This window comes from Mauremys mutica, chromosome 3 (assembly GCF_020497125.1).
Source record: "Mauremys mutica isolate MM-2020 ecotype Southern chromosome 3, ASM2049712v1, whole genome shotgun sequence".
Classification (NCBI taxonomy): Eukaryota; Metazoa; Chordata; order Testudines; family Geoemydidae; genus Mauremys; species Mauremys mutica.
Genome location: NC_059074.1, coordinates 69,278,230 through 69,297,984, shown reverse-complemented (window position 1 = coordinate 69,297,984; position 19,755 = coordinate 69,278,230). Strand labels below are relative to the sequence as shown.

At 41.4% G+C, this 19,755-nt stretch overlaps 1 protein-coding gene across 2 annotated transcripts in view; it reads left to right on the top strand.

Annotated features, from left to right (window-relative positions):
- RNGTT (RNA guanylyltransferase and 5'-phosphatase) overlaps positions 1–19,755 on the top strand; it is a 414,630-nt gene that overhangs the window by 847 nt on the left and 394,028 nt on the right. For both annotated transcript variants that reach the window (XM_045010976.1, XM_045010975.1), the window contains exon 2: positions 9,366–9,475. In XM_045010976.1, the coding sequence (XP_044866911.1) occupies positions 9,366–9,475 (110 nt within the window). The remainder of the gene's footprint in view (positions 1–9,365; positions 9,476–19,755) is intronic.

The window sequence follows — 19,755 nt, the reverse complement described above, 5'->3', positions numbered from 1 at the left end:
CGGAAACTGACCTGACCAGTCGCCCTCCCGTTCTTTGAAAAGTAGTTCAGAAACTTTTAACGGGGCGAAACTGACTGGGGTCGGTTTCTCTTTGCAGCTGATTGTATGTGCAGATCCCTGAAGCAGTAAATGATAGGCTGAATGCAATGGGCTGCATCCAGCCCTGGAGCTAAGAGTTTACTCAACCGCTCTACCCTAGTCAATTCCCTCCTCTTTTTTGGTAAGCAGCTAATTCCCTTTACCCCCTCCTCCTATGCACTTCCCCCCACGTCTGTACCATAACACAAAGAAATAAGCTAAGGGACTGAAAAGGGGAAAGAGAAGTAATGTTTTCCCTTCTACTTCTTACAGACAGACAGGCTTCCTTTTCTAGGTTCTAATTCAGTATTGTACTTAAATCTATGCTTAACTTTATATCTGTGAGTAGTAGGGGCTGCTCATTTGATTAAAATTAGCCACGTACATAATTTTGCTGAGTTAGGGTCATGTTTCCTTCCTTCTTTCCATCATGTTTACTTTTGTAAGTCTCAAGCCCTCTCTTTGTTTTAGTCAATTGCCTTTTTTGAAGGTCTTTTCAAGGATTTTTTCTTTACTTATCAGGTTTATGTTCAGCGTGGAATTAAAAAAATGGATTGTTTGTTGCATTTCTACACATTGTACTTCTCTATTGATCTAGCAGAAGCAGTGAGTGAAATCTTTGGATCAGATCAGATCTGGTTCTCTTACTGGGGATGTGCTATATACAGCAGTGGTTCTCAACCTATTTACCTTTGTGGGCCACTATACAGCTCTCCATGTATAATGTAGGCTGCATCTGTACAATATATATAATGCCTGTATGGCACTGAGGATCAGGGGCGGCTCTACAAATTTGGCCGCCCCAAGCAGTCATGCCAGGAAGGCGCCCCCGAGCCGCGGGAGCAGCGGACCTCCCGCGGGCATGACTGCGGAGGGTCCGCTGGTCGCGCGGCTCGGCTGGACCTCCTGCAGCTGCCGGCGGTTCGCTGGTCTGGCGGCTCCGGTTGAGCTGCCGCAGGCATGCCTGTGGGAGGTCCAGCCGAGCCGCGGGACCAGCGAACCGTCCGCAGTCATGCCTGCGGGAGGTCCACTGGAGCCGCCGGCCGAGCGTCCCCTCCGCAGTCATGCCTGCGGCAGGTCCGCTACTCCCGGGGCTCCGTTGAACACCCCTACAGGCATGACTGCGGCAGGTTCGCCGGCCCAGCCTGCCGCCCCCCCGGGAAAGGGCCGCCCCAGGCAGGTGCTTGCCCCGCTGGGCTCTGGAGTCGGCCCTGCTGAGGATATGTCATAAGGGCCACAGCTGTGTGCTGCTTGGGCTGCAGGTTGAGAACCACTGATGTACAGGAACATTGAGATCTCTACAGGATAGGGGATTAAAACAAAGTGTACGATAGACACTGTGCAGTGGATTAGTAGCAGTTAATTTGAGTTCAGGACTAAAGTCTTTTCTGTTTGGAAAGTCTGTGGAGGCAGAGCACCTAGTCAGAGATATAGTCATCTAGTCTCTGACAGTGGCCATCACAGATGCTTCAGAAATCTCACATTAGGCAGATGTAAAATAATATCACCTCCCTGTTAGGTTTTCTGACAGCCAATTTGATCTTCAAGTAACTTTACAAATCCCTTCTGTTTTCTGACCATGGCAGGAGCACCATCTGTTGTCACCCGCAATATTTTTCTGATGTCAATTCCTCATTCTTCAAAATGGTTTACAAAACTTTCCAGTATATCTTCCCTCTTTGTTGTGCCATGCAGGAGTTTTAGGCAACAAAGTTCCTCTTGGATTTCATCGGAAGCACAATACCTTGCAACAACTGCCAAACGTGGAACGTTGTTTATATCCATGATCTCATCAACTGCAACACTAAACACTGCTGTGTCTTTCAATGCAGTCGTCTGCTTTTCCTTAATGTTTTCTGCCACTTCACTTATGCATCTCTCAACTGTTCTGGCAGAGATGGGCAGTCCTTTTATTCTAGATATGATTGTATCTTTATTTGGCAAATCATTGAACGAAATCTCTGAACTGCTGAGAAAAACTTTATGTATTCCCCATCTGTAAATGGCTTTCCATTTTTTGCAATGCACTGTGCAATCTTGTAACTTCCTTCTGTAGCTTGATTTTTACTTAAGCTTTTAAAAACACTGCTTTGCTTCTCATAGGCTGCTACTGTCTTTTTGATTGATTCAGTTTTGTCTGCTTCGTCAAGAAAGGTTTTCTCGTGCTTCGTTTCAAAATGTCGTCGAACACTTGATGTGCGACGAACACAAATAGCACAGTCCTTTTCAATAAATCCAAATGCGTCTGTCCAAGCAGGCTGAACTGATCGGACATCTAGCTTCACTTTCTTAGGAGCTGCCGTTTTGTCAAATGTTCCCTTCAACTCTCGGTGGGGAAAAAATGGCGATAGAAGGCAGGCACAAGATCAAACGCAGTGTGGTCTGATATAAGCAATTTTAAGATGGGGATGCTGAGCTGCACCCCCTCTTGCTTTGTGTGCAACCCTCACTGTCCCAGGCTGGGGACAGTGGGCCACAGTGGGGAGGCTGCAGAGCACTGATCCACGGCCAGGAGCAGAGCCCAGGGTGGCCTGCTGGGACTCCAGGCTGGAAAGCAGGCTGAGCAAGGTTGTAGAGCCTGGCTGGCAGGAGGTCAGTGGCTGGAACCCCAGATGGGCAGCTGAGGTGAGTGGAGCTGGCGGCTGGTAGGGCTGAGCAGGGCCGAAGGCCTGGACCCTATCTGGCAGGGGGCCTGCGCTGGAACTCCAGCTGGAAGCAAGGTGAGTGGGGCTGTGGCGGCAGGGACCCCGGCTGGCAAGGGGCCAGTAGCTGGAACCCCAGAGCAGCGACTGAGTGGCTCAGCCTGCTGCTGCTCTGGGGTTTTCACCACCGGCTCCTGCCAGCCGGGGTCTCAGCCCGCTGCCAGCCTGGGGTTCCTTCACCCAGGCCAGCAGTGGGTGCTGAGTGGGACCGGTGGCAGGACTCTGTCTGGCAAGGGGCCAGCAGCAGAAATCCCAGAGTGGCGGCGTGCTGAGCGGCTCAGCCTGTACCGCATGCCATCAAAAATCGGCTTGCATGCCACTTTTGGCACGTGTGCTGTAGGTTGCTGACCTCTGGACTAGAATATTTGCAGTTTTCACTGGTCTTGGGCATTGGGGGAAGGGTTGTAGGCCACCCTTAGGCATTGTGGGAAGTGGGGAGGTCACAGGACAGTATGGGGGAAGATGAAGGAGCTCTGGCTGAGTTGAAGAGTGGAGCACAGGGGGAAGTTGGGAGGACCTGTGATGCTGGGGGGGAGATGGGAAAACAAGAGAACCCTTGTGCTGCTGTGGGCAGGGCTGATTTGGGGAGTAGAGTACTGGTTGGAGCAGGGGAGACCTTACAAGCTGCTTCCACGTTGTCCATACCCCGTTGGTTGGCCCCCAGACCAAGCGGAGTACATGATTGTCAGTATCTAGAAATGAAGACCATGAGAATATGTATTTTTATACAGTAACTCCTCACTTAAAGTCATCCCAGTTAACTTTGTTTTGTTGCTGATCAATTAGGGAACATGCTCATTTAAAGTTTAAAGCTCCCTTATAACGTTGTTTGGCAGCTGCCTACTTTGTTCACTGCTTGCAGAAAGAGCAGCCCGTTGGAGCTAGTTGGTGGGGGCTTGGAACCAGGTTGGACTGGCAGCCCCCCATCAGCTCTCCACTCCCAACCCTCTAAACCCACCTTTTCTCAGTGGCTACTGCCAGTCATCATCTAGCTCCTGCTCACTGGGGTAGACTGCAGTCTGTAATGGCCATTCATCATTGGCAAGGGGTTCAGACCAGCTGTCTCTGCCTAAGCCCGGGCTGCAGCCTCTGCAACCCCAGTACCTGTTTTGGCCTTTTAGCAAGGGCCCGCAGCCTGGGGATTTACCAGGCTGGAGCTCCCCAGCTCCTCTTGCCTTTTCCCAGCCCTGCTCCGTTCCCTGTACCCTGAGCTCCCAGGTCCTTCTCCCTGGAGAGAGGACTGGAGAGAGAGACTTCCAGTTCCTGGTTCACAGCCCTTTTATAAGGCCAGCTGTGGCCTGATTGGGGTGTGGCCCCACCTGTGGCTGCTTCTCCAAACAGCCTAGCCTGGCTGTTTTTAACCCATTCTCCCGGAGTGGGGCAGTTGCCCCACTACACTAGCTCTCTCTCTCACGCAGGTTGTGTGCCTCTGTCTGCCATGCTGTCTCCCCTTCCTCCATTTGTGCTGCCTTGTAGTGTGTGAGGCTACATTGACAACGTGTTAACTCTTGAGGGCTCAGCTGAGTGCTAGTTCATCATTTAGCAGCAAGGCATTCCCTGGGAAATATCCCACCCTCTAACTTCACCACCTCAACCAAGCTTCACAATCATCATGGCTGTGCATAGTATTAAATTGTTCAAAACTTATACTCTGTGTGTGTGTGTGTGTGTGTGTGTGTATATATATATATATATATATATATATATATATAATTTTCTTTTGTCTGGTGAGAAATTTCTCTGGAACCTAAACCGCCCCCCTTTACATTAATTCTTATGGGGAAATTGGATTAGCTTAACATCGTTTTGCTTAAAGTCATATTTTTCAGGAACATAACTACAACATTAAGTGAGGAGTTACTGCATTTAATTTTAATGTATCTGGTACTTTGAAAAATGCTTTTTTGAATTCAATAGTTTCTTAAATAGGAATAGAAATTCTTAAGTGTGAATTGGGACTCATATTTTTGAAATTTTTTTATACTTGCAAATTGAAATTTAATACTGCTATTCATATTTACTCATAATTCAGCAAATACTACAAGTACAGAATCTTATATGAAATGCCTAAAATTTATTGAAACTTAGAAAAGAGATGATAGAGAACTCTTATGAAGGCTGTTACAAAGCCACTCTGATGTGTTGTGCAAACAATAAAGGCTCATAAATTAAAAAGCTGAGCCTCCAGGCAATAATAGCTGAGAACAGACCTTTCTTTAATAAGGTCAAGACTTGACAGTTCTTCTAAAATAAGCTCTCAAAGTCCCAGAGCCACAGGTAAGCTCTGTATTTTGTACAGAACGTTGCTGTTCCATGATGCTGATAGGGAGACCTCTGTTACTGTGGAACAGTTATAATGAAAAGGGCTGACAGTAAATAGATGTTTCTGACACTGTCTGGCTCTTTTAAGGCTGTCTTTGAAACACTTCACACTTAGAAACCATCAGAACTGATGTTTACATGGTCAGGCTTACAAACTGACATTTTTAATTCCTATTTTCTTGTTCTGGCCATGCTGAATTTAAATGTTACTTTTAGGGCTGTCGATTAATACGATTAACTAGATAAAGTAATTGTGATTAAAAAAATTAATTGTGATTAATCACAGTTTTAATTGCACTGTTAAACAGAATATCAGTTGAAAATTATTATTTTTTTGTATTTTCAAATATAGTGATTTCAATTACAACACAGAATACAAAGTGTACTGTACTCACTTTGTATTATTATTTTCGCTTACAAATATTTGCACTGTAAAAATGATAAACAAAAGAAATAGTATTTTTCAATTCACCTCATACGAGTACTGTAGTGCAATCTTTTTATCATGAAAGTGCAGATTTTTTGGTTACATAACTGCTTTCAAAAACTAAACAGTGTAAAACTTTTGAGCCTACAAGTCTACTCAGTCCTACTTCTTGTTCAGCCAATTACTAAGACAAACAAGTTTGTTTACATTTGCGGGAGATAATTCTGTATGCTTCTCACTTTAAGGTGACATCATAAATAAGAACAAGCGTTCGCATGGCAGTTTTATAGCCGGCATTGCAAGGTATTTACGTGCCAGATATGCTAAACATTCATATGCCCCTTATGCTTCAGCCACCATTCCAGAGGACATGCTTCCATGATGATGATGCTTGTTTAAAAAATGATGCAGTAATTAAATTTGTGATTGAACTCCGTGGGGGAGAATTGTATGTCTCCTGCCCTATTTTACCCCCACTCTGCCATATATTTCATGTTATAGCAGTCTTGGATGATGTTCATTTTAAGAATACTTTCACTGCAGATTTGACAAAACGCAAAGAAGGTACCAATGTGTGATTTCTAGAGAAAGCTACAGCACTTGACCCAAGGTGTAAGCATTTGAAGTGCCTTCCAAAATCTGAGGGACGAGGTGTGGAGCATGCTTTCAGAAGTCTTAAAAGAGCAACACTTTGGTGCAGAAACCACAGAACCTGAACCACTAAAAAAGAAAATCAGCCTTCTGCTGTTGGCATCTGACTCAGATGAGGAAAATGAACATGCATCGCTCTGCACTGCTTTGGATTGTTAGAAGAACATAAGAACAGCCATACTGGGTCAAACCAAAGGTCCATCTAGCCCCGTATCCTGCCTTCCGACAGTGGTCAATGCCAGGTGCCCCAAAGGGAATGAACAGAACCGGTAATCCTCAAGTGATCCATCCCCTGTCGCCCATTCCCAGCTTCTGGTAAACAGGCTTGGGACACCATCCCTGCCCATCCTGGCTAGTAGCCATTGATGAACCTATCCTCCATGAATTTATCTAGTTCTTTTTTTAAACCCTGTTATAATCTTGGCCTTCACAACATCTTCTGGCAAGGAGTTCTGCAGGTTGACTGTGTTGTGTGAAAAAATACTTCCTTTTATTTGTTTTAAACCTGCTGCCTTTTAATTTCATTTGGTGGCCCCTAGTTCTTGTGTTATGAGAAGGAGTAAATAACACTTCCTTATTTAGTTTCTCTGCACCAGTCATTTTATAGACCTTTATCATATCCCCCTTTAGTCATCTTTTTTCCAAGCTGAAAAGTTCCAGTATTATTAATCTTTCCTCATATGGCAGATGCCCCATACCCCTAATAATTTTTGTTGCCTTTTTCTGAACCATTTCCAATTCCAATATATCTTTTTTGAGATGAGGCGACCACATCTGCACTCAGTATTCAAGATGTGGACACCCCTATGGATTTATGTTGAGGCAATATGATTTTTTTTGTCTTATTACCTATCCCTTTCTTAATGATTCCCAATGTTCTGCTGGCTTTTTTGACTGCCGGTACACCATGAGTGGATGTTTTCAGAGAACTATCCACAATGACTCCAAGATCTCTTTCTTGAGTGGTAACAGTTAATTTAGACCCCATTATTTTATATGTATAGTTGGGATTATGTTTTCCAGTGTGCATTACTTTGCATTTTTAGTATTGAATTTCATCTGCCATTTTGTTGCCCAGTCACCCAGTTTTGAGAGATCCTTTTATAGCTCTTTGCAGTCTGCCTGGGACTTAACTATCTTGAGTAGTTTTTTATCATCTGCAATTTTTGCCACCTTGCTGTTTACCCCTTTTTCCAGATCATTTATGAATATGTTGAATAGGACTGGGCCCAGTACAGGCCCCTGGGGGACACTGCTATTTACCTCTCTCCATTCTGAAAACTGACCATTTATTCCTACTCTTTCTTTCCTGTCTTTTAACCAGTTACCAATTCATGAGAGGACCTTCCCTGTTATCTCATGATTGCTGACTTTGCCTAAGAGCCTTTGGTGAGGAACCTTGTTGAAGGCTTTCCAGGAATCTAAATACACTATATCCACTGAATCCCCCTTGTCCACATGCGTGTTGACCCCCTCAAAGAATTCTAGTAGATTGGTTCGGCATGATTTCCCTTTATAAAAACCATGTTGACTCTTCCCCAACAAATTATGTTCATCTATGTGTTTGACAATTTTGTTCTTTACTATAGTTTCAACCAGTTTGCCCAGTGCTGAAGTCAGGCGTACCCGCGTGTAATTGCCAGGATCACCTCTGGAGCCCTTTTTAAAAATTGGCATCACATTAGCTATCCTCCAGTCATTTGGTACAGAAGCTGATTTAAATAATGGGTTAAAGGCTACAGTTAGTAGTCCTGCAATTTCACATTTGAGTTCCTTCAGAACTCTTGGGTGAATACCATCTGGTCCTGGTGACTTATTACTGTTTAGTTTATCAATTTGTTCCAAAACCTCCTCTAATGACACCTCTATCTGAGACAGTTCCTCAGATGTGTCACCTAAAAAGAATGGCTCAGGTTTGGGAAGCTCCTTCACATCCTCAACTGTGAAAACGGATGCAAAGAATTCATTTAATTTCTCCACAATGGCCTCATCGTCCTTGAGTGGTCCTTTAGCATCTTGATCGTCCAGTGGCCTCACTGGTTGTTTAGCAGGCTTCCGCTTCTGATGTACTTACATTTTTTTTTTTTTTGCTATTACTTTTTGAGTCTTTGGCTAGCTGTTCTTCAAAAATTTTTTTTGGTGTTCACATGGCACTGTTGTGGCTGGTGTCGCAAGATATTATCAAGCAGAAGCCATCATCAGCATGGACACGTCCTCTGGAATAGTGGTTGAAGCACGAAGGGACATATGAATCTTTAATGCATCTGGCATGTAAATATCTTGCGATGCCAGCCACAACAATGCCATGTGAACACCTGTTCTCACTGTCAGGTGACATTGTAAACAAGAAGCGGGCTGCATTATTGCCCATAAATGGAAATAAACTTGTTTGTCTGAGCTATTGGCTGAACAAGAAATAGGACTGAGTGGACAATTTTACATTGTTTTATTTTTGAGTGCAGTAATTTTTTTTACGTAATTCTACATTTGTAAGTTCAACTTTCATGATAGAAATTGCATTACAGTACTTGTATGAGGTGAATTGAAAAATATTGTTTTGTTTCTTACAGTGCAAGTATTTGTAATAAAAATAAATATAAAAGAGCACTGAACACTTTATATTCTGTGTTGTAATTGATTTCAATTACATTTGAAAATGTGGAAAACATCCAAAAATATAAATAATGGTTTAAATAATTTTTTAGTTCCTCTAATCCAGTGTTTCCCAAACTGTGGGTCCCAATCCACCAGTTGATCCCATGAAGGTCCTAGATGGGATGCCAGATCCAGGTTTGATTAACCCATCTTTGGGCCCTAGGAAAACATATGCTTCTCTTGGCCCCATGCAGAGTAGAGACCCCAGTGGGGAAGGGGAGGTTGGAGAGTGAGCCATCTCTGCACTTTCCCCACTCTGGTGGTTCCTGTCCTGTGCTGCTGAGCCTGTCTTTTTACTCCAGGTATTGCGAGCTAATGCAGAGTGTTGCAGTGCCACTCAGGTTAGGCCAGGCCATCCCTCCATCATGACGTAGGAGCAACAGGCCAAATTTCCCTGAACTTGTTTTTAATTAAATCGGTTAGGTTATTGCTGAGCCTCTGTGAAGCTGTTTTTCATATAGCTTTAAAATAACTTGTGTGTATATGTATGTGTATATATACATACGATAAATTTTTATTTTGTTCTATAGGGAAGTTTTTGCCTTTGAAGACAATGTTAGGACCGAGATACGATGAACAGGTTGCTGAAGAGAATCGCTTCCATCCCAGTATGCTGTCCAACTATTTAAAGAGTCTGAAGGTAAGTTAACATTTTATATATATAAAAAATATATATATATGCATGCTGAAGAAAATATAATAGAGGGTTTCTGTTGGACTATTAGTAGGAAAAAAAATCTCAAATACTGTAATTTTCCCCCACGTTTTTTCTCTTTCTCTATAGGATCCTAGCTTTCATAAAAAAGCATTAGTTTTAATAATAAAATGGTAGTTGCCCTCATAATCCAGCATTGCTCAAAATTCTGCAGCTAAAGAATTGCATCAAGAGAAGTGTGGACTAATTTTTTCTTGCTATCATCACCCCCATCTCAATGAGATGCTAATATCATTGTCAAGCTGCAGCCAATTTAAATGTTAACAGTATTACAGATATGTACGTACATACACCTCTACTCCAATATAACACTGTCCTCGGGAGCCAAAAAATCTTACCGCGTTATCAGTGAAACCTCATTATTTCGAACTTGCTTTGATCCACCGGAGTGTGCAGCCCCGCCCCCCAGAGCACTGCTTTACCGCATTATATCCAAATTCGTGTTATATCGGGTCGCGTTATATCGGGGTAGAGGTGTAATTATAAAGTTTAAGTGTTTCCCTTTGTGCTGAATGCCCTTAAAAGCAAGGGTAAGAGGCGTTTAGGACATAAATGATAGACTTCTTGTGTAGTAGGTCCTGACTTCCGGACATATCAGTTTCTGCTGTGTGTGATGCCCCAGTGTGCATTATATTTTTACCCCAACCATGGAATCTAGCTTGAGCATGGAACAAACCTATATCTTAGATGGTAAGGGAAAGGCTGTTTTTCCTATGTAGTGTTTTTTTTTGCCAAGTGTTGTTTAAAACATTTATTTCAAAAGTTTTGTAGAATAGCATTCAAACTATGCAAAAAACATGCATTTCAGCTTAAAAGTGAAAATAATACGCCTTACTTCCTTCTGGCAGGGTAACTCCATGCTCCATCAAGAGTTTGTGATACGTTCTTTATAACCAACCCAGTGTGTTTGGGTGTACCACTGAGTATGTGCTTTATTAGGCTAGAGGGTAAAAGGTGTGTTTTTAAAAGAAATTAAGTTAGCAACATTGATATTAAAAAAACAAAACAAAAAAAACAACCCACTTTTTAAAATTAGGCCTTGTCTAAACACAGAAGTTGCACCGATTTAACTTGAATCCAGTTATAAACAATTTTGTTAAGCCAGCGCAAAACCCTACATAGACATTTATTTCAGTTTGAGGGATATATTTATATTCATTTAGCTTAAGAAGATTACAAACAGATTTATGTGTCTATGCAGCCTTTTGCACCTGTTAAATTAAATAGATTTTAAATCACACTTCTAGTTAAACTGGTGCAACTCTGTGGACATTCCTAGGGGGAGCTAGGCCAAGTAAATCTGGAATTATGGACTTGTAAAATAGGAAAAGAAACTTGCCAGTTCAACTGAACTCTCCTACAGCCCTTTTTGTGGGGGATAGATGTATTGGATTTTCTTCTCTCCATGTGTATGCCAGTTATGGTTAAACAGTGGCAATTTAGGAGCAAGCTTGTTTGGAGATCCAGGCAATTAAAAAAACAGAACTCTTCTCTTACTATTGCTTCCAAAGTCTGCCTGTCTGCTTGTGAACCTTATCTATGTAGATTTTTGTCTTCCTAATATAGGCTTCTCTGCCCACTCATTCTCCAAAATTGAACTTTGCTCTTGCAATGCTTACAAGTGACCTACAAAATATTTTAAAAAAAATGCTCTTGATCATCATAAAGAAGTTAAAAAAAAAAAAAAACCAACCCCCTGAAAGATTATTTTGGGAGGGGAAGGTTGAAAGGAGGTTTGAAGTTTGGAATTCTCTCTGCTTCTTCATCCTTGTCACTTATTTCATTTGGTCTTGTGGGTAAGGCACAGAACTGGGAATAAGATTATTTGGGCTCTGTTTCCAGCTTTGTTGCAGACTTTATGCATCACTTTGAACAAAATATATAAATCTCAGTCTGTTTATTAGTCTTTAAAATTGGAATAACAGTTATGTCATGGGTGCTGAGGCTTATTTAATAAATGGTCTTATTGGGGTCAGAAACAATGCTGAACTATATTGACTACAGAAACTAGGAATTCTAATGAATAAGTAAATCTTTCTTTCAAACTATAGTATGATTACTTAATTCCATTTCAGAGGATGAGTACAGAACTCCTTGGTTTCATTGCTACACAGAGAATTTGTCAAAGGTTGTTGTGAAGCAAATTGGTTTATACCTTTCCAATAGCAGCTCAGCATATGTATTTGTAACAACCAGTCTCCCATGTGCCAGGGGAGTAGAATATCTCTAAGTATGCTTGTTAGATGGTTGTATACTATGTGATACAGCAGGGCCAGAGAACAGCAGGAGAGTGGTAGATGGGAAGTATATAAGCCGTAGGATGATCAAGGTCTTATAGCCTGTGGACTAGGGAAAGGTTACTACAGGGTAATTGGAGCAACTGGAGCCAATTAAGGCCCTGCCCAAGACCTAATAAAAACTCCCTGCTTCAGTCAGTCAGGGAGAGGGAAGGAGAGCTGACCAGAGTGTAGAGAAGTATTGCTGTTAGCCAGAGGACCAGAGTACCAGGGGAAGGGAAACCCTATCCAAGCAGAGCAGAGGGACTCCCCCGGCACAGAGGACTGAGAGAAACCCGCCCCAAGGGGAGAGAGGGTAAGCAGCCCACAAAACTGAAGGGGCTGGGATCCGGAGTAAGAGAGCAGACCTGGGTCCCTTCCCCGCTCCCCTCTCTCTCTCCCCCACCAGGGCACTAGTGGAGCCAACAACACACAAGAAGAGGGGCAACAGACCACCTGGCCCACCACATCAAGAAAAAGCGTGGGATCTGCCAGAGTAGTGTTGGCCATTTGCCACACCTGGTAGATGTAGCCATATGATTCCAAAGGCAACCCCATTTGCAAGTACACCTGAAATATAGGTTCCAAGATTCTTGTTTTGTAAAGGCTTGTCATGAACTGTAGAATTTTGCAGATTTTTAATGTTTTCCAAATTTCTGTTTTGTGTTTTTTTTTGTTGTTTTTGCCCTTACAACATGTAAGAGTATAAAGGAAAATGAAATGCACAGTAGATGCGGTCCTCACTTGTGTGTTTCACAAAATGGAATTATTTTGCTAGCTTTTTAAAGCTTTCTAATGCTCCTGGTCACAAATTTAAGAACTTAAAGTGAGTGTGTGTTGAGTCCGCCCATTTTGTGTTCAACTTGTGCCTGAATCAGTTGTGATTCTGTTCTATTTGTAAGAAATCAAACAGTCAGAATCAGCTAATCATACAGTTATTGGCATGAGGGCCATCGTTTTGACTGTTTAGTTCACAAGTGATAAGCAAAGTTCTGTCTGTGTAATTAATCCAACAAACATTTTTAATTGTTCAGAGCCACAATGTTGCTTCTACTAACTAAACATCTGCCATTTGAAAGTATGTGGATATTGGCACTCTGAAACTTGCCAGTATATTTAATAGGCAGAAGATTACTTGAGATCATCATATCTCAAGAACAGCAATTTAGCAATAAACACAATAATGGATGAGTATGCAGCTGGAAAATGGATTATCTAGTGGCAAAGAGGATTTTCCATAGACAATTGTTAACCAGCTTACTTTAATTTGTTGAGTATTTGTACTTTCAGCAGCTGATCAGATTACTGGAGCCTGGTTATCACCACCTCTCCACACTTCTCTCTAATACGTATGGGAAATTTTAGCAGAAGGTTATGATTCTGATTTTTAAAACCGTGAAGTGCTATTAGATTACTGGAGATGTTTGGTGATAGTGATTCCAAAAATAATTAAGACAACCTCTAAATGACTAAGACTTAAAAAAACACCTTTCCATATGGGCAGATTATTCTGTAATAGCTGACTGCGCGGTTTCTTGTCCTCTCCTCTGAAACACATGCTACTGGTTACTGACCGGCTGGATGTTGGACTAGGTGGAACAGTGGTCTGATAACGGTATGACAAATACTGTGTTCCAGTACTACATAGTCTTTTCTCAGTGACACTTGGAATAGACAGGAACATCCACAAGAACAGTTCTTTGCTGCATTGAGAGGCTTTTGACTATATACATGCAGAAACCACAATTTAAGGCCTTACTGGGCATGCTTAATAAATGACAGGTTTCCAAAGATCGCATCCGTATAGTGGTCTGAGATGATAGAGCTAACATAATAAAAGCTTTGGGTGACTAATATGCATGAGTTGTGATGTATGTGAGTCTCATGCTGCAGCTCTGTGTCAATAATTTATTGTCAGAACTACCCTTTGTGGACATTCCTGGTTTACATCCCAGAATTTGCTCAAGCTAATGTTACTCTTCCATCTGTAAGTTGCATCATAGAGAAGGTAAGCTAGGCATGATTGATTGAAGATGCTATGATTTGATGAAATGTCAATTACAAAATACTTAATTGCCTGCCGGAAAATAGCTGTACTTTTAATATTCTTCTGATGGCTGTAGCCAGGAGGGCCTTGCAAAAATCAGGGTGGATAAAAAGCAATGTTTAAAAAAAAAAAAAATCAAATTAATTAAAATAAAAAAATTCCAGACTTTTTTGATAAAATGCTTTTTGAGGAAAAAACCTGTCTAAAGATCGTTTTAATTAAGATACATTATAGCTGAAAGCTATCTCATCATGGAATAGGAATTATAAATTCTAATTTTCTAGTATGAGACAATATATTCATGTAATTTTTAAGAAAAGTTTTGTAAATGAGTTCCAATAGTTCACGGATTAGGGATCCAATCTTATGGGGTTCCAGAGGCTTCTGTATATAATATTTAGGTTAATCTTTCTATCTACTCAACGGGACTTAGTGCTCAGTCTAGAAGATACCATCAGAGATGCTTAGTTTTGTAGTTCTCAAACTGTGGATTTGTGTCTCCAGAGATAACATGCCTGTTAACAGCAAAAGTGATTTTAAATAAATAATATATAGAGGTGAGAAATATATAGAGATGAGACCTCAGCCCTATTTTCCCTCTGCAAATTTGTATACATAGTCAATCCCTTATCTTTCTCTAAAAGTGTAAAGTTTCAAAAAGTTCAATGAACAGAAGATTGTTGGGGGCAGAATAGATCTGAACAAGGAGAAGAAGTCTGGAAATAAATATGAGAAGGGAGGGACAGGCAGCAGAAACAAAAGTGAAACTGTTTGAGCAGCACATGCCAGAAGTCTTGAGGTCTTTCTGAGTGTAGCCTTTATTGATTTGAGATCCCCCATACCTTTTCTCCCTAGAAGGGAAAACCTATAATGGCAGCAGGCCCGTAAAACAGACCCAATTTGGAAATATTTTAATGAAGATCCTTTACCTGTGGGTAAGACAGGCATGTGTGCAAAATGCAAACAGTGCAACAAAGAAATGCAAGGCCTGGTTGTCCGAATGAAACAACATCATGAGAAGTGTTCCTTCTCAGGAGGAAGCTGCGTTAAAGATGATGAAAGGAACATGTCTGAACATGCAGGATCTTCAGGCTGTTAAATTTTTTTTTATTTCATACTTTTTTTTCTTAAGGCCTGCCTGTCTTCCTTCTGGACTATTCTTGAATTCTCATGTTTGAGCAAAAAATATAGTTGTGACTCTATGGTACTATTATTTTAGATGCAGTTGTGATTAAAAAATCAATAGCTGAAATAGGCAGATCTTCCTCTTACAATTTCACGTTTAAAGTATACCGAGTGTCAGTGAATACAATGAGTAATACTAAATGAGCAGTATGGTAATAATTATTAAATAACCACATTGACTTATTTTGTTTAGGAGAATCCATCCTCAACATACAGGATTCTGAAGACTATCCACCTTCAAGATCACCATCATTTTCTATAGTTTCAGAGTTATCGGCCAATGATGGTGTTTCAGTCACATAGCCACAGTATATCACCTGTAGCAAAAAGAAAAAAAAAATCTCCCTCATCCAGAAACAACCGTAGATAAGTTTGTGATAAGAACCAGCAGATTACAAAAAGAGGAAATTGATGAAAAAAATTGCCCAGTTTGTTTATGCAACAAACTCTCCTTTCCTTACGATTGAAGAACCACACTTCATTAGCGTGGTTCAGTCATTAAGACTAGGATACAGTCCACCCAACAGAGCAGATGTCGCAGGGAAATTGCTGGATAAAGTATCTGAAAGAGAAATTGAGCAGTGTGAAAAAGGTCTAGAGGGTAAAATTGTTAACCTGAGTCTTGATGGGTGGAGCAAAGTCCACAGTGATCCTTTTGTATGTGCTTGTTTGACAACAGAAGAAGGGAATGTCTTTCTTACAGAAATGATGCATCAGGAAATGTGCACACAGCAGAATACTTACAAGAAGTAGCAGTAAAAGCTATAACAAACTGTCAACAAAAATTAAAATGTCTAGTATGCAGCTTGGTCGGACAATGCTGCAAATGTATCCAAGATGAAAATAAATTTATATGAGTCCCAAGCTAATAACATATGGTTGCAGTGCTCATTTGATGCACCTCCTAGCCAAAGACTTCAGTGTTCCAGAAACAAGGCTAATGTTGTTGAAATTGAAAAATACTTCCATAACAACCACTTTGCAGCAGCTGCTCTGAAAAAAGTGGGAGGAACCAAGCTAACTCTCCCACAAGACGTGCGCTGGAACTCAGTGGTGGACTGTTTTGAGCACTATATCAAGAACTGGCCTAATCTGATGACAGTTTGTGAGCAAAATTGTGAAAAAATAGATGGCAGTGTCACAGCCAAAGTTCTCAGCATTAGGCTTAAGAGAAATGTTGAACACATGCTGAGTACCCTGAAGCCTATTTCTGTAGCCTTGACCAAAATGCAGGGAAATAGCTGTTTTATTGCTAGTTTTCTTGCAAATATTCTCAATACTCGGTACCAAGGTCAAACCTTACCTGCTGAAGAAGAGAAGTTGGCTATGACATGGACATGCAGAAATCATCCCTCCATAATACCAACTATAATAAACTTTAGAGCTAAGGGTGAACCATTTAAGAAATATGTGTTTGCTGCTGATGATTTAAAGAAAGTCAAACCAGTGAATTGGTGAAAGTCACTTAAGCACTTGGATTCAGAGACTGTGGAAGTGATAATCTCACTTTTAACAGCTGTAGCTTCTTCTGCCAGTGTAGAAAGAATATTTTCTTCCTTTGGACTAATTCATTCCAAATTGAGAAATCGTTTGGGACCTGAAAAAGCAGGAAAGCTTGTTTTTCTTTTCCAGATCATGAACAAACAGGAAAATGAAGGCGAAGATGACTGAGTTAGCTGCAGAAGCCAACATTTTAAATTTCTTATGTTGACCTGGCTGAAATTTTTTTTAAATTTCATTTAACTATTTAAGTTAAAAACAATTTTAACAAAAATAAACCTGATTTTAAAAAACTTCAATGTTTAACTAAATTCAAAAATTCATTTGCTTGTTTTGTTAAAATATTGTGTTTGCTGTTGAAGAAAAAAATCCAGAATGCATAATGATGTTTTAGTTAAATAAAACAATTTAAATGTCTGTCTGGTGATGGTCGTCTCCTAATACAGGATGGCAAGAAAATGTTCCAAATATTAATGATTAATTTGTTGAATTGGAGATAGTTCATCTCCCAGTGACTTCATAAATATCTGCTGCAATTACCTTGGGTAAATTAAATAACCAAACAATCATTTGTTTTCTAATATAGCTGTAAAACTAATCTGAAAAGTTTTCAAAATAAATCACTTAAAAACATAGTATGTACCTTCTAAAAATGAAACCTATATCTATCTCTGAGTTGTGAAGAATATGTATTAAGATTATAATAACCAACAGGAATGCACTTTTATGTAGAAATCCATGATTAAATCGAGTCTTCCTGACTAGTGATTGAAATCAATTTGATTGAAATCAAATCCACCCTGGCAAAAATAGACTCAAATCTAGAGCCACTTTGGGGACAAACGTTTGGGGCAGTGACCAAGATAGTATCACTCTGGTGATTCTCTCTGGAGCACTGACATCTTATGGACACTCATTTCCACAGCAGGCCAAAGCAGCTGAGCTACAAAAACACATTTCAGAATCTATTTCATACAATTCTATTTCAGCCCTATCAGTCAGAGCAAGGGTATTATATGTGAGTGTGTACTGCAACCAGTGCTTCAGCAGGAACTGAAACAGTTTTTCTTACTCCTGTAGTACTTGTTTTTCTAGCCCTGTTAAATTGTGAGATACTGAAATGTAAAATAGATATGATATTGTTTATTACCCATACTCTAATTAAATTACAATGTGATTGGAAGGGTGATAATCTAGTTTTCAGGTGATATAGACAAGGCCCTGTATCCTGTAGCATATCAGACCTAAATTATGACAAGCACCCTTTTGATCCACTGCTGCTTGAAGTGCATGAAGATCAAGGGGTGATCGGAGGGACCAAAGAGCTCCACTTCTGTATGCTTAAAGAGGTACACAGGCAGTGAGAGAGACTAGCCGGTCAGAAGCCCTAGACTTCTGGGGTCTTCTCCCAAGCAGACTTTATGCTCGTTCTTCTGCTGTGCAAATTAGGAGCAAAGCCCCCAAGTACTTGGTGGCAATGTGGCTCTACAGTCTGCAGCAATATTCCAGTGAACAAACTAAAATTTCTTGGTCAAATTCAAACAAAATTAAAAAAGTGATTTTTTTTTTGAAGTGAGTGAAACATGAGAAAATTATCCATAAAAAGTATTATTTGTGCTTATATATTTTGATTAAATTCCTTTTTATGTTGGCTACAGATTTTTGTATTGAAAACTCTTAACTGCATTGTAGAAGTCATTTGGGGGCTCATGGGAAGTTTTTGAAATTTTGAAAGTGACTTTTGAGGCTTCTTGTTTCCAGAAAGAAGTGGGAGCCAAGTCTGGATTTTGTCACTTAAGTGTCATTTGAAACCTTTTTGTCCTGAGATGGGAATGCGTCTCCTTGTTCCCTTTGTTTTGGGTAGAGGTACAGTGGAACCTTCAGATTTTGGTGGTTGGCTTGAATTTCTTGTTCCTCCACTGCTTCAACACTTGACAAAATCTGTTTGCCTCACTGCATCCAACAATGAGAGAAGTTCATTGTTCTTCGAGTGGTGGTCCCTATTTATATTCCAAACGTGTGTGCGCATGCGCGCCATTGCTGGAGTGGGAAGATTTTCTTAGCAGTGTCCATTGTCCCGCATATGCATCTCTTCGTTTCTCAGTTGCGGTTATATTGGGTCATGTGGGTCGACGCCTTTTCAGTTCCCTCTTAACTGCTGCATTGTCGGAATCAGAATCCCTGTTCCTCTGCAATCATAGTTCAACTATGAGAGCATTTTAGTCTGTTTGTATATAGTAGTTCTTTGTTTTTTTCTTCTATAATTAGCTGTAAATAGTTTTGTGTAGTATTAGTTAGTATTTGTCGCCCTGGTTGGGCTCCCCAGGGACTATGTCCTGCGTTCCAGGGTTCAAAAACTGGGCTTTGTGTCCTCGCTCGTTCTCAGTGAGCGATGAGCACCAGTGTTGTATCTACTGTCTTGGGGAGACTCATCTCGCTGCCCACTGCAAGATCTGTGTGTTCTTCCCACTGCGGACCTGGGAAGCGTGACAATTTTGCCTCTGCAAGGTCCTTATGGAGGCGGCTCTCCGGCCACATTCACACTCTAATGTGGGACTGGCAGAGCCATTGGTGGAGCGCCCTTCACTGCTAGTGAGTGCTCCGCTTAGCACATCCCATGCCCCGGATATGGTGGTATTGACGGTGCAGGACAAGCCCAAGAATGAGAGCCGAAAACATTCCCTCTCCGAGCCAGACTGGGCAAAAACTTGTGCATGGACCCTGCCGCACCACTGCCTAAGCTTCCTTGCTCCAAGGGTAAGATGATGGAGGAGGAGGACCTGGCAGTACCACAGACCACTGTAGTGGCCGCCCACCTGGAACGCTTTCCGGGGCACTTGCTGCGAGTGTCTCCATGCCTATTGGTTCACTTGGCACTGCAGACACCACCACGCTCCTCGGTTCTCATAGAGAAATTCGCTGGACCCCATGATTCTGTGAGCCCACATCTTGAACTGCTCTATCCCCCTTCTCTGCTGCTCGCCATGCACGAGCCACCCAATTTTGGTGGATGAACTGCTCCTGCTCCAGGAGGGGCAATTCCAGGTAGTGTGTCATGGATGTCCGTACCGACGACTCCACTGCTCCTGGAGGCTTCATTGGACTCTGATGGGTTCTCTGAGCCAGAACCGACATTCTCCTCCACCTCGAGCAGAAGCTTGGACTCCTGTGTCCAGACATCTCACCCGCTAGCATAT